Source organism: Cebidichthys violaceus, unplaced genomic scaffold, assembly GCF_023349555.1.
Source record: "Cebidichthys violaceus isolate CVI_PGR_0920_01 unplaced genomic scaffold, fCebVio1.0.p SCAF_15, whole genome shotgun sequence".
In the NCBI taxonomy this organism is placed as follows: domain Eukaryota; kingdom Metazoa; phylum Chordata; class Actinopteri; order Perciformes; family Stichaeidae; genus Cebidichthys; species Cebidichthys violaceus.
The window spans coordinates 6,101,491-6,115,225 of NW_027176318.1; the positions used below are offsets into that span (position 1 = coordinate 6,101,491).

Below are 13,735 nucleotides of genomic sequence, written 5' to 3' on the forward strand. Positions count from 1 at the left end.
ATGTTGTCTGTTTTTGGGTGACGGTGATGGTTGCTCCTCAGATCTCCCGTTGTCCCTGCGCGTCAATCAATTTAGGCTCCTTGTCTTCCATGTCCAAGGCCATCGTCATCTGCACCGGAGTCATTCCGTTGTCCCCTGACGGACACACAGAGAGGGCTTTTAACCACAGACGTATCAGTACGTGCTAATGAGGAGAGGGGTGAACACCACACGTTAAGAACAGCTCTCAGAACAGCCTTATGAATGAGCACACACAACACAACTGAGAAGATACAATCTGCTCTGTTTATTATTAGCATCTCTTCATCTGCAGTTTGCCTGTTTTCATACGGCATCAAGCATAATCTTTAGCTTACTATGTCACATAACAACCGTTTCTGTATGAAGTCATTCTATTACGCACAGAGAAAAGGAACCGATCGGGACGAGTCAAACAGATTTTTCACAAATTCCTGACAGCATTTAGGTCTAAAGCGTTATCTGGACTCTGTAATGTTTACAATGATCTCATTTCAGTCTCTGAGGCGCTGACACACTGCTGTGATCTACACCAGTCTGACAGTTCACCTGCTATCTGGGAGGTCACTGTGGCACAGCAGAGGGACTTTTATGCACATACAGAAATAGATCCTCCATCATAAGATGAACTGTGAGCTCACGCAGACATCAATAAAGAGAATGACTCCAGAAACCCTTAGGGTTGACAGAAACGGCAACATAAGATGCACAAATAAAGGAGTTAAACATTGAGTTGATTGATTTAAGCTACTTCCAGACAGACCTGTGCATCTGTGTTTCCAGGGTATGATGTTCATTCCCGTGCGACAGAAGGAGCGGTCAGTGTGGGCCTCTGTGCTGTACAGGACCTCCTGCAGCTGTTTGTCTCCGGGCTTCTGGGCTTTCACCCTCACCTACAGGAAGAAACCACACGGTTGTTATTTCACCATCTTGCCTCCAGCGTCCTTTTTTTTCGGCTTACACAAAGACCAAAACGGTCGTCACCTCGAGGATGGTGATCTCTTTCTCCTTTAGCTTCCCTTTTCTGTTCTTAACCTGGGTCTTCTTGGTGTCCACCCACACCACCCTCTCCTTCACCTCTGACCTGGACACACACACACACACACACACACACACACACACACACACACACAAAACAACAACATGTTATTAAACAGGAAATTGCCTCCCGAGACCCCTCACACTGAGGGCAGACTCACTCTTGGATGCCCAAGTCGGCCAGCGTCGTGTCCAGGAAGGGAAATGGTTGGTGGGCCGGGTCGGGCTCCACCTGCACGGGCAGTGTCACCGACATGGGGATGTCCCACTCCAGCTCGACGCGCACCATCGTGCCGCGAGGCCCGGGGGACTCCCTGCTCGCCGGGCCGTCCGGTCCTCCTCCATCGGCCCGCTCCCCACTGGGCTCTCCTGCCTCCTCCTCCGACAGGCCTTTTGTCTCGTCCGCTGCCAGCTTGACTCTCTGATCAGAACCTCAAACAAAAACAAAAAATTGTGAAGTATCCCTCGTCTGCGCTTGATATCTCTGTGACTGATGGTCGGTCTCTGCACCGGCCGGTTCTCCTCCTCCTCCTCTCTGGAGCTGGTGATTCAGAGCTCTGCCTCTTCCGATGATGGAGGCCTCTGGAAAGTGTGAGCTTGTGTCTGTAATGCACACAGACTTGCGCTCTGATATAAGCAGCCGGTGTGAATGTGTGTTATGTGCCGCTCAGATGTTAGGTTTATTAGGCTGTCGGGGTGGTGATGGACGGGCGGACTGCCAGGTGTCTTTGTGGATTATCGGGCCGGCCGGGCTCGGGCCAAGTCGCCGTGTTTTGACTGTAAATACAGGAGGTGTGTGGCCTGCTGGAGCACTACCAGGCTGGAGGAATAACAAGAGAACTGCATGTTTTATGAACTAGAATTGATATTTGTATGTAATGCATACATTTGGTTACATAACGCATAACAATGTGCCAAGAGGGTCAGTGTGGACAACCAGTGTCAGATACTGTTAGACAAGGTGAATAGGAAAAAAATGTGTTCTTGCTCTAAACTTGCACACACGTTTGATCCGAGTGTGTGTGTGTGTGTGTGTGTGTGGAGTGTCCTGTACAGCAGGAATCTTTTCCCACTAAACTAGCACTCTGGACTCGGCGTGTCACATTCCGTGGGCAGCCACAATATATCCTCCTTACGTCAGCACAGCGGAGGAATGCAGATGATGTAAAGGCTCGGGAATGTATAGAGCCAAAGGGAGGACGGCCGTCTGAGCGTCAGCTTCTGGTCGCACACGCTGGACTCTCTGCTCATTAAATCGGTTCCAACCAGAACCACAATGCTGATGTTGCTTCACGTCTGCTGGATGTGTCATCAGGCAAATCATTTCAAATGATGCATTTTATTCACAAAAACATTACACGGCAGTGTAAAGGACATTTCCCCCGTCACCTGAATGTATCACAAGTGGCATCAACAGAACGACCATTCCACCACGTCGATGCAAGGCAGGGTTTCTGCTGTGACTGCAGCACTGACCTCAGCTCAGTCACAACGAGGTGCCGCGTGGAATGTGGTATTACCCTCGTGTGCACTCACACACACAGCCCCCCCCCCCCCCCCCCCCCCCCAATGTGTTTAACAGGCAAACACTTTGAACAGTGTGGAAGTATTGAGGCATGAGGTCACACGGGGGAGTTTTCTGCCAGCGAGGCACAATACGGTCCTGTTGGAAGCAGGGAAGTGCTGATGTGCTTACAAGTTACATTTCAGTGGTTTCTGCAGCACAAACTCAAATCAGATTATTTTAAAATAAACTGTTGGATTTGTTTTGGCTGCTCTGGTGTTTTTTTGGTCCGGAACCACAAACTTTAAGCTTCATGTTCAGTGTCGTTATTCTGGGATTGGCTGTGTTCAAGGGTGGGCTCAAGTACATATATTTACACTACAGTGATTCTTGAACAGTTCACATTGGAGAATACTATGCTATAAATAATAATAATAATAATATTCTAATAAAGTTTATAAAGCATGCATATGTTTGGAGTGTGGAAGAATAATCTTACGCTGTTCTACAGAGCAAAAAACATTTTATTAAAAAGTTAAAATAATTAAAATAGATTTAAAAAAAATCACACAGCAGATGCAAACTGTAATCTGATCCTTAATTTAAAATCATTATAAAGGATCAGATCCCTACAGAAGATACAAACTGTATAACAAAACATGTTGCATCCAGATGTTAAAAACTTCAATAACAGTTTGTGACATTAGAATATGTAACAATAATAAACTCAGTGGGTATACATATTTAAAAATGCAACCATATGAACAAATTATAACCAGATTAAAATGGTTAAAAATCATTAAAACACTTGTAAACGTAATGCAGCTCAATGTTTCAGCCTCCTGAGTAATTCAACAATTCATATAACAACATTTAACCCGTTGATCTGTTGTTGAAGCTATACAAGATCAAATTCATTCAGAATATTATATATAATATAAAAACCAAAGTGTAACTTAACTGTACCTCAATGGTACTTTGGTGTGAGTAACTGTGTGTGTGTGTGTGTGTGTTCAGGCGGTCATCCTGAGCGCTGCAGGCTTTATGGTGATGTCACTGAAGGGTTCAGTCTGTTGGACAGTCAGCTGTTGAGCAGACAGCAGCTCTGAAGAAGAGACAAAGGTCACAGATCAACACCATCACAATGTTACTGAGATAAGAGAGCAAAACTCTGAGTATATAAAATAGAATATATCTTTTGGAGCTAGCATCAAAGTGCCTTAAAGGGACAGTTCACCCCAAAATCAAAACTACATATGTTTCCTCTTACCTGTAGTGCTATCATCTATAAAATTGATTTATTTTGTCTCAGTTATTTCAACACTAATATCCTCTATTGCTGTCTGCATGAAATCAATTTCCAGGTCATCAGTGACGAACAGGAACAAGAAAACAGCCGCTTGTGATTTCCTCACCCAGCAGTTTGTAGAGTGTGTGAGCTGCAGTGGTGCGGTCGGCCTCTAGGGGCACCAGAGAGTCAAAGGTGACTTCTCCAAACCTCTGCAGGCTGGAGGCGATCCAACTGGAAGACAAGCACATTAGGAACTACACTTCCAATATTTTGTTACCATTAGTAACAGTAAGAGATATGGTTGAAACGGACTCGCACACGAGTGAATCCAGTCACAGTGTCACATTACAGCAGAGTTTCCACGTCAAACATGAAGGTGAGTCTTCTAATAATGTACAGGGATCATCCTGGTCAACCTAGGTGTGTGTGTACAGTGTGTGTACTGAATGAAGTACCTCAGCATGTCCCTGTCCTCGTCAGTCTGAGCCTCGGGCATCTCCACATTCTCCTCCACTATAGGCTCCATTCGTAGATGGGCCTCCTCTTGTGGAGACCTACACACACACACACACACACACACACACACACACTCACACACACACACACACACACACACACACACACTCACACACACACACACACACACACACACACACACTCACAGTGATCTCTTTCTTTATCCACCTGTCTGTCTGTCTGTCCGTCCGTCTGACACTTACCATCTGCTGACGGGAGTGACGGCGTCGCTCATGGATTTGTCCTCTTTGGACATGTCCAGGATCATGTCCACCACGGCTGTTTGCGCACACACACACACACACACACACACACACACACACACACAGAGATATAAAGAAGCACTCAGTGAACGGCTGGCAGGTATAAGCGAACGCTGCGCCGCGAGAACGCGACCTGAAAGACTGATGTGATGTGACCGAGAAAGAGAGGAGGACTTCTCACATGAGCCCTCAGCGGGTTGTAGTCCTGACTCACTGGATATCTGAGAGAGAGAGAGAGAGAGAGAGAGAGAGAGAGAGAGAGAGAGAAAGAGAGAGAGCGCTTCATGAAATAGAAACGAGGTTTATGATCTAATTTGTCTCACCACTGAACCGAACACTCCAGCTGGCAGGCTACGACTGCGGGCTAGCTGGCTAACCTTTATTATCGTAGCCGACAGTTTTACAAACACCCTCTCAGGTTTTTGCGTGCCATGACGCCGGAGTTCGTTTTTTTTCCCCCTCCCTACAGACGGCACTATTTCACTTTAGATCACTACGCGGTGCCAGGACGTAAAACACCTCCACTCCTCTTTAAAGTGCGGCTTCCCACAGACCCACCTCCCTCGCGCTCGACTGCCTCCTCTTCCTCTCCGTCCTCAGTATTTCTCTGTCCTGCTGCGACTCCTCTTCCTCCTCCTCATGTCCGGGCAGGGCGGTGAGCGAGGCGCACTGTTTCCACAGGGACTGGAGGTCGGTGTGGAGGAGGGCTGGGGAGAGGGGTCAAAGGTTATGCTCAGTATTTAGGACATTTATTTCTATATTTATTGGCTTCTTTGCCCAGATGTTTGCAGATCCACTGGAAAAAAGCAAGGGTATGATTGTTAATGTTCAGTCAATAGTGTGTGTTTTTCCTCCAGCTAGGGGGCAGTGTGGCACTTAGCACTGACATCCACAGGGGGCGGCGAAGAGCTGAGCAGGAGTGGCACGCTTGGTCAAGGAGGGCAAGTCCAGCAACACCTCGGACTGAGAGGGAGAGCAAAAACATCAGCATGAGGTCACAGTTTCAAGTAGGAGTTCTGCTTGTTTTTACAGTGTTACACAGTGAGCGGAGAGAGAGAAAGAGAGAGAGAGAGAGAGAGTCTCAAAGGAAATTAAAGAAACACTAAAGAAAGGAGGGAAGAAGGAAAGAAAGGCAGGAGAAAATAAAATCAATGAGCGCCATCCCAGCGGGCTTAGAGAGCAGGAGGAGAACGGGACAGCTGGAGTTTAATTAACCGACGCCCTGGTGAATAGACACTTTGAAGGCAAATCTTTGATTACAGAATGGCAACGACTGGAAATTCAATTGGTCAGTGTCAGTGAACCCTTTGATCCTCTTCAGGGTGTGTTTATGAGTCCGCACAGACCGCTAGCAGAATCACGTGGTGCAGATGAACCTTTAAGGGGAACCAAACTTCACTCTACATGACTGGAATGTGCATTTTTAAGTCAGTTGGTCTGCGTGTGTTTCCGTACCAGTCCCAGAGTCTCGGCCAGCCGGTTTTCGATCTGTCCCTTCATCGCTCCTTCAGGTATCTGGACCTGAGGGTCCGCGAAGACCAGCTGACGCCTGCGACCTCCGCCGGGCTTCCTGAGAGAAGGAGCTGCCGTCTGATGGAAAGCGTGAGAAGCGCCACAAGCTTGAATGTTTTCACAGCACAGGGTCTATATATGGATGTCACACAAACAGGAATCTGTGTGTTGATACACACAGATAAAAACAAAACTAGCTGCTCATGAGTCACTTTGTGGAATGTGAATGAAAGCTGAGGACAGCGAACGCCTCGCCGCTGTCGTCTCTATGTTTCCTGCATGTCAGGATTTATGACAGCAGGTAAATTAAAATGTTCTGTGAATTTCCCTTTTAGTGTCATAATGGGTGTAGACAGGCACTCAACTTAGATTTAATAGATTTTTTTTATTTAGGACAAGATCAAAGTTAGCCTCCGGTAATGACAGGGTGGCTTGTATGCTCTAAATAGCTCGGTGCGAGTACAGCAATTACAGTATTTCATCACACTCAAAACACAAACTGAAAATCTTTCCCTATTTCAGCTTACATTTTTGCACAATTACAACTACCAGTGAACGGCCGGCGTCCCCCGTCTCTCACCTCTTCACGGGGACTTCCTGTGTCTCTGTCTCCCTCTTTCCCAGAGGGTGGGCTCGGCATGGCCACCTGCAGCGGGGTCATCTCCAGGGCGACATCAGCCCGAGAAAAGTCCTCGCCGAGCAGCCACGCGCTGTCCCGCTCTGCTCCCGGCCTGGACACAGTGACACACACACACACACACACACACACACACACACACACACACACACACACACTGTACAACATGTTTTACTCTAGTCATGTCACGTTCGGAGCTAAATATACTGACGACACGCTGACTGCCGAGGACAGAAGACTCACCGGTCGATGGAGGACGGGGCTCCTTCTCCTTCCCTGGTGCTCTCATCTGTTTGCTGTCCTTTCGCTTCTGTTAGACACACATGTACACGATTCACAGTGTCACAATAGATGAGCACAAATAAACATATGATCAAGTGGACACAAGTCCCCAAAAAGGATCTCATCTGTAAAAAGCTTAGTCACGATGAATTGACGTACGTTATTAAAGGAACTGGTTTTCCTTGTTGTACAGAAACTCTCTCACTGCTGTTTTAATGCAGAAGGTAAACAAACGTGCTGCTGACGTAGAGGAACAGTCGGCTGTTTCGGCAAAGCGAGGCAGGCTTTCTCTAACTTCAGCGACGTTCCCTCTCAATCCTCACCCTGAACTGAAAGCCTCCTGGAAATAAACCTCTTCTTTCTGGCAGCGAAAGCTCTCACAGAGTCACAATTGCTTTTTTCAATTACAGCCGTGGCACGAAGAACCTGACCCGGTCGACCGGTGCAGACACGTGACGAGAGACGAGGAACACACCGAGGGGGCTGATGGGCCGAGTACAAACCTCAGTATGACATCAGACCTAAACACAAAGATACCCACGCAATGCTAATCACACACTGAAGCGCAACACCTTTACGGAAATGGTCCGCTTGATCCATCAACAAGTCGATCTCTCTGGATGTGGCTTCGGGAAGGTCATCTCCCTCAAAATACTGCTACAGACAGAGGGGGACAAGTAGAGACGGACAACAAAGAGACGGGGACAAGAAACAAATATAAGCAATGGGGTTCGATGTTTAGTGTGCACGATGATGACTGATGTAAGTGAAGTGATGTAAAACACAGCAAGCACAAAACAGAAGCATATATATATATATATATATATATATATATATATATATATATATATATATAATTACTTCTGCATGCAAAGCAAAAGTGAACCCAAGGGGCAGATGGCAACAACAACAGAAATGTGAGCCACATATCTCTGCTAACGAACAGTGAGTGCAGGCTGATGTAATTAAGTCAGATCTAATCAAGCCAGAATGGACTCCGTCAGCTGATGAGGCTTCAGCAGCAGCGTTATCTATCCCCAAGTGACACAATGAGGAGGGTAACAATGGACCCAGACTCACTGTAGTGAAGCGTTTTATGACCACGACGATATATAGCTCCGACAGTTAGGCGTCGGGAATTTAAAACGTCCACATTCCACCGCACCATTAACTTCCTGCATTATTTAGACCATTTAAAAAAATGATGGAATTTTTTAAACATTTGTAAAAAACAAAAAAAACAAAACTGTCTCCCATAATTATTTGTTCTTTTTTTTTTTTTTTTTTTAGCAGTGAGAGAATAATAAGAAATAAAAATGTAGAATTTCAGGAAAAATACACAAATGAACTGGACAGTTTAAAATCTGTGCTGGCTTTAATGCTACTTCCTCATCACAATGACTGACAGGAGAGACCAGCGAGTGAGCGGCTGACAAAAGAGCTGAACTGAAGCTGTTTGTCGGCGAGCGGTCCACATCCCGGCTCAGTGATTCACCCGGACACCTGACGCAGCTAGAAAATGATGACCGGGACGTTTCCCTGAGAGTTTACCTCGGCAGCCGTGATGACGAACTGCTGCCTCTCTTTCAGGGAGATGGCGGCCGGAGGTGACATGAACCCTGGATCAACACAGCAGGGAGGGATTAAGCCCAAATCTCCAAATCTGGAGCCTGGGGCTGATGCCTTCTTTAATTCAATATGTGCAGATAGAATGACATTAATTCGCTGATTACAGAACATTTATTCACAGTGTTCCTAATAACAACATGTTTTGTGCCAGAAGTTTAAATTTAGAAGAAAATCCCATTTTACGGAATCTAAGCTAATGAACTGACCCATTTCTAAAACCTCTGAAGATTTTTAGATTATCTTGTCCCGAAACACGTCGAACGCATGAGTCAGAATCACAACAATCTCATTTATTTATGTAAGTAGGTTTATTTAAAGTGCATAGACCTACAAAGAAAAACAACAACACTGTAAACATTGTATTAAAGTTAGTTGTGTCCCATTTCAGGTGAGGCCTCTTGAAATGGGACACAGCTGCCATCTTTTAAACGTTACACCATCAGTCTCACCGTCGATGTCGAGCGCGCTGTGAGGACTGGGCTCCAGGGAGTGCTGGGAACCTGCCGCTTCCATCCCCGACATTTGCTAGAAATGTAGACACAAACATGACATACGGAGACAGAATACCTGAAATGTGTTGTGCGTGAACATGAGGTTACGGCTGTCGTAGACCAAACTGATTCAGTGCTAGTACTGTTTTCTCTCTTTCTTCTTTTGCCGTTAGCCTGTCTGATACATAAACTGGCTCTAAATATACAGCAGGTACAAATTTGCAGTCCGGTTTAGGGATGCTTTAAATTCCATGACGGCACCCCAATAAATGACTTTCACACGTTTGCTCCGTCTGTAATTCAACCCACACATGGTATTTCCACAGGGAACGATTACGAGGAGGACAAAGTTCAGCCGCGTCGGCCAGATTTACAGCAAGCAGACCGAGTCAGAGATCTACTGGGAGTTACCCTGACGACGCCAGTGCATCGTATGGAACATGTGCTATGCTGGAATGAGAGCGACCCACACGTGTGAACATAAGGCCAAGAAACAATGAGTCAGTAGCTGATGGTTTATCAGTGACTTTTACGGTGTGTATAAAAAAGTGGGATATTTTAGATTAAGAGTTGTTATTGCTGACATTTGTTAAGTTTTGTTGTTCTACGCTACGGAAACAGACACATTAGACCACACCCCCTGCAGCACATGTTGTACAGGTGTAGGTATCCTTACAGTACCTGGTGTATCTTATACATGTTGTACAGGTGTAGGTATCCTTACTGTACCTGGTGTATCTTATACATGTTGTACAGGTGTAGGTGTCCTTACTGTACCTGGTGTATCTTATACATGTTGTACAGGTGTAGGTGTCCTTACTGTACCTGGTGTATCTTATACATGTTGTACAGGTGGAGGTATCCTTACTGTACCTGGTGTATCTTATACATGTTGTACAGGTGTAGGTATCCTTACTGTACCTGGTGTATCTTATACATGTTGTACAGGTGTAGCTATCCTTACTGTACCTGGTGCATCTTATACATGTTGTACAGGTGTAGGTGTCCTTACTGTACCTGGTGCATCTTATACATGTTGTACAGGTGTAGGTGTCCTTACTGTACCTGGTGTATCTTATACATGTTGTACAGGTGTAGCTATCCTTACTGTACCTGGTGCATCTTATACATGTTGTACAGGTGTAGGTGTCCTTACTGTACCTGGTGTATCTTATACATGTTGTACAGGTGTAGGTATCCTTACTGTACCTGGTGCATCTTATACATGTTGTACAGGTGTAGGTGTCCTTACTGTACCTGGTGTATCTTATACATCTTGTACAGGTGTAGGTATCCTTACTGTACCTGGTGTATCTTATACATCTTGTACAGGTGTAGGTGTCCTTACTGTACCTGGTGTATCTTATACATGTTGTACATGTGTAGCTATCCTTACTGTACCTGGTGTATCTTATACATGTTGTACAGGTGTAGGTATCCTTACTGTACCTGGTGCATCTTATACATGTTGTACAGGTGTAGGTGTCCTTACTGTACCTGGTGTATCTTATACATGTTGTACAGGTGTAGGTATCCTTACTGTACCTGGTGTATCTTATACATGTTGTACAGGTGTAGGTATCCTTACTGTACCTGGTGTATCTTATACATGTTGTACAGGTGTAGCTATCCTTACTGTACCTGGTGCATCTTATACATGTTGTACAGGTGTAGGTGTCCTTACTGTACCTGGTGTATCTTATACATGTTGTACAGGTGTAGGTATCCTTACTGTACCTGGTGCATCTTATACATGTTGTACAGGTGTAGGTGTCCTTACTGTACCTGGTGTATCTTATACATCTTGTACAGGTGTAGGTATCCTTACTGTACCTGGTGTATCTTATACATCTTGTACAGGTGTAGGTGTCCTTACTGTACCTGGTGTATCTTATACATGTTGTACATGTGTAGCTATCCTTACTGTACCTGGTGTATCTTATACATGTTGTACAGGTGTAGGTATCCTTACTGTACCTGGTGCATCTTATACATGTTGTACAGGTGTAGGTGTCCTTACTGTACCTGGTGTATCTTATACATGTTGTACAGGTGTAGGTATCCTTACTGTACCTGGTGTATCTTATACATGTTGTACAGGTGTAGGTATCCTTACTGTACCTGGTGTATCTTATACATGTTGTACAGGTGTAGCTATCCTTACTGTACCTGGTGCATCTTATACATGTTGTACAGGTGTAGGTGTCCTTACTGTACCTGGTGTATCTTATACATCTTGTACAGGTGTAGGTGTCCTTACTGTACCTGGTGTATCTTATACATGTTGTACAGGTGTAGCTATCCTTACTGTACCTGGTGTATCTTATACATGTTGTACAGGTGTAGCTATCCTTACTGTACCTGGTGTATCTTATACATGTTGTACAGGTGTAGCTATCCTTACTGTACCTGGTGTATCTTATAGGGGCTGGGCAGCTGGTGTGATTCCATGAGACCGAAGAAGGGGTCCTGAGCTCCCTCAGCCGCCTCCATCATGTGCATGCTGTCAGGCACAGCCAAGGTCAACCTGCCAGAGAGAGAGCGAGGGAGCGAATGTTACTAATCAGAATATGAGATCATCAATCACATTCAGTGCTGCGTAGCTAATCCAACACTATGCATACTTTTATCTGCACTGTTGACTTTAATGGACTTCTAAAATGATAAAATACCACCGGAGTGAGATTAACACGCAGCATCTTTAGAGTGCAAAATGTGGAAAAGATTTATTGCAGAAACAAAGAGCTCATACATTACCGCGGTTACATAACACGGCTTATTAAACATTTACGAAGCCGTTCGCATGAAAGTAGCTCAATTTGTCCGTCACTCACGCATTAAAACACTACCATCTCCTTTTCACAGTCTTTATTCCCCAAAACAATCCCCCTCATAAATATTCTACCACATGCGCTTGAGCTCTTCTACTTCCCTAAACACATACGATCTCTGAACAGCTTAAAACTTTAGACGCCCAAGGATACAAAACAGTCCACAGCTCGTGATCAAATATGGAGTGTGTGTGTGTGTGTGTGCAGACCTGTCAGACTCAGCCATGTCAATATATATGCATCTTTTAGAGCGCAGCAGGCGGTCAATGGTCTGTTGAATCTCCTCTGGAAAACAGAAAATGGGTTAAAACTGAGTTTTCACACACAAACATAAACCTCTTAGAAGGACAATCTCCACCATGCCATGCTTGTGAAATACAACATAACCATATTTTGTAATGGGAGGTTGTAATTTATTTTACTGACTGATGAAATTAAAAAGTGTTGCTATACCCAGAGCCACTGCAGACAACAGACGTGGCTTCTCCTCCTGCTCATCTATGCATTGTATTTCACTGTTTTCATCAAAACACGACAACAGCATGATTGTGAATCTGTCGGACGCAATATCAATGTCAGGCTGTAATTTAAGAGCAGACGAGCGGAGACTGTTGAGCTGTGTTTGGTTTATAATGCATTCATCAGCTCATTATTGGCTTCTAAATCAGAGTTGTCAAGGGGATTTGGGACACATGCGTTGCGCAGATGTACGACAATGACATTGTTTCGGTTTTACACCAAAACAGAGAGAGATTTCTACGTTTTGCAGCTGACAGAGGAGGTTACAGTATGTCGTACGTAGAGAATGTAGCTTGGAGAATAATTACTGCTTGCTCCACTTTCTGTGTTGCCCTTACCGAGCAGGAAGCCACACTGCTTGTGGTAGACTACCACCACCCCGTACTGCAGCTGAGAGGACAGGTAGAGAGAGAACCGAGGCCTTGGTAGGTTGGGCTGCGGTGGAGGAACCTGAGCTGTCACGTAGTCCAAAATGTCCCCGCTGTAACGATAAACAAAAATACAGTTGCAAATTTAAAGTGTGTTTCATGTCAAACAAGTCACGCTGGATCCCTAAAAATAACCTCAATGTTTAAATTCAAAGAGAATATAACACTATTCTCTTTTAGCTTCAAAAAAGAGAGCTTCTTAGCTTAGCTTCTAGCATCCTAGCCTATGATCCCGGCACACTGTTACTATTAAAAGTAATCTATTACCAAGTAATATATGGGCATGATTGGTAGCGGATCGTTGCAAAAACTACTGTAAAAATCCTTATATATACACACAAAAAATAAACACATCTTTTATCTGTTCTAACATTCTAACTAATGAAATGAATCAGTCTTGCTAGTGACAGAAGCAGACAGCTAAGCTAAGCTAAGCTAACACTAGCCACATTCTTACCATGTTCGGTTGACGTTGACTCTGAGCAGCTCTCTGCGTGTGACCCTGAGGCCTCTGGTGGCTGCTAACCTGGATAACACAACACATATGGATGTTAACGATATTCAGAAGGAAACCTTTGCCGACAGGCTCATCTGACACCCTTACAAGCTAATGAGCTAACGTTAGCTTTATTTTAAAAACTCACCAGACTGTAGAAAAACATCCAGAGTGGCGTTGGAGGACAGTTGGGTAGTAAAACATTTTAGCTTTCTAGATGAAGCAAATACTTTGAGGACAGAGGTAAAGGTTTAGGAAAGTATATAACACAGTTAATGGT

At 44.8% G+C, this 13,735-nt stretch overlaps 2 protein-coding genes across 2 annotated transcripts; both read right to left on the reverse strand.

Moving 5' to 3' along the window:
* Positions 1 to 33: 33 nt before the first annotated feature.
* si:ch211-196f5.2 (uncharacterized protein LOC556372 homolog) lies at positions 34 to 1,902 on the reverse strand. The gene is made up of 5 exons (XM_068710320.1): positions 1,873 to 1,902; positions 1,218 to 1,477; positions 1,003 to 1,102; positions 782 to 911; positions 34 to 135 (listed from the first exon to the last, which is right to left on the reverse strand). Exons 1-5 carry the CDS (start codon positions 1,900 to 1,902, stop codon positions 38 to 40), a joined length of 618 nt encoding a protein of 205 aa, XP_068566421.1. The 3' UTR covers positions 34 to 37.
* Positions 1,903 to 3,132: 1,230 nt separating this feature from the next.
* rec8b (REC8 meiotic recombination protein b) lies at positions 3,133 to 13,702 on the reverse strand. Its single transcript, XM_068709482.1, has 18 exons — positions 13,604 to 13,702; positions 13,417 to 13,485; positions 12,870 to 13,012; positions 12,222 to 12,297; positions 11,591 to 11,708; positions 9,140 to 9,215; positions 8,613 to 8,680; positions 7,634 to 7,718; positions 7,023 to 7,089; positions 6,723 to 6,873; positions 6,086 to 6,220; positions 5,518 to 5,593; positions 5,189 to 5,337; positions 4,812 to 4,851; positions 4,571 to 4,646; positions 4,307 to 4,405; positions 3,976 to 4,082; positions 3,133 to 3,665 (listed from the first exon to the last, which is right to left on the reverse strand). Exons 1-18 carry the CDS (start codon positions 13,657 to 13,659, stop codon positions 3,574 to 3,576), a joined length of 1,683 nt encoding a protein of 560 aa, XP_068565583.1. The 5' UTR covers positions 13,660 to 13,702; the 3' UTR covers positions 3,133 to 3,573.
* Between the last annotated feature and the right edge of the window lie 33 nt (positions 13,703 to 13,735).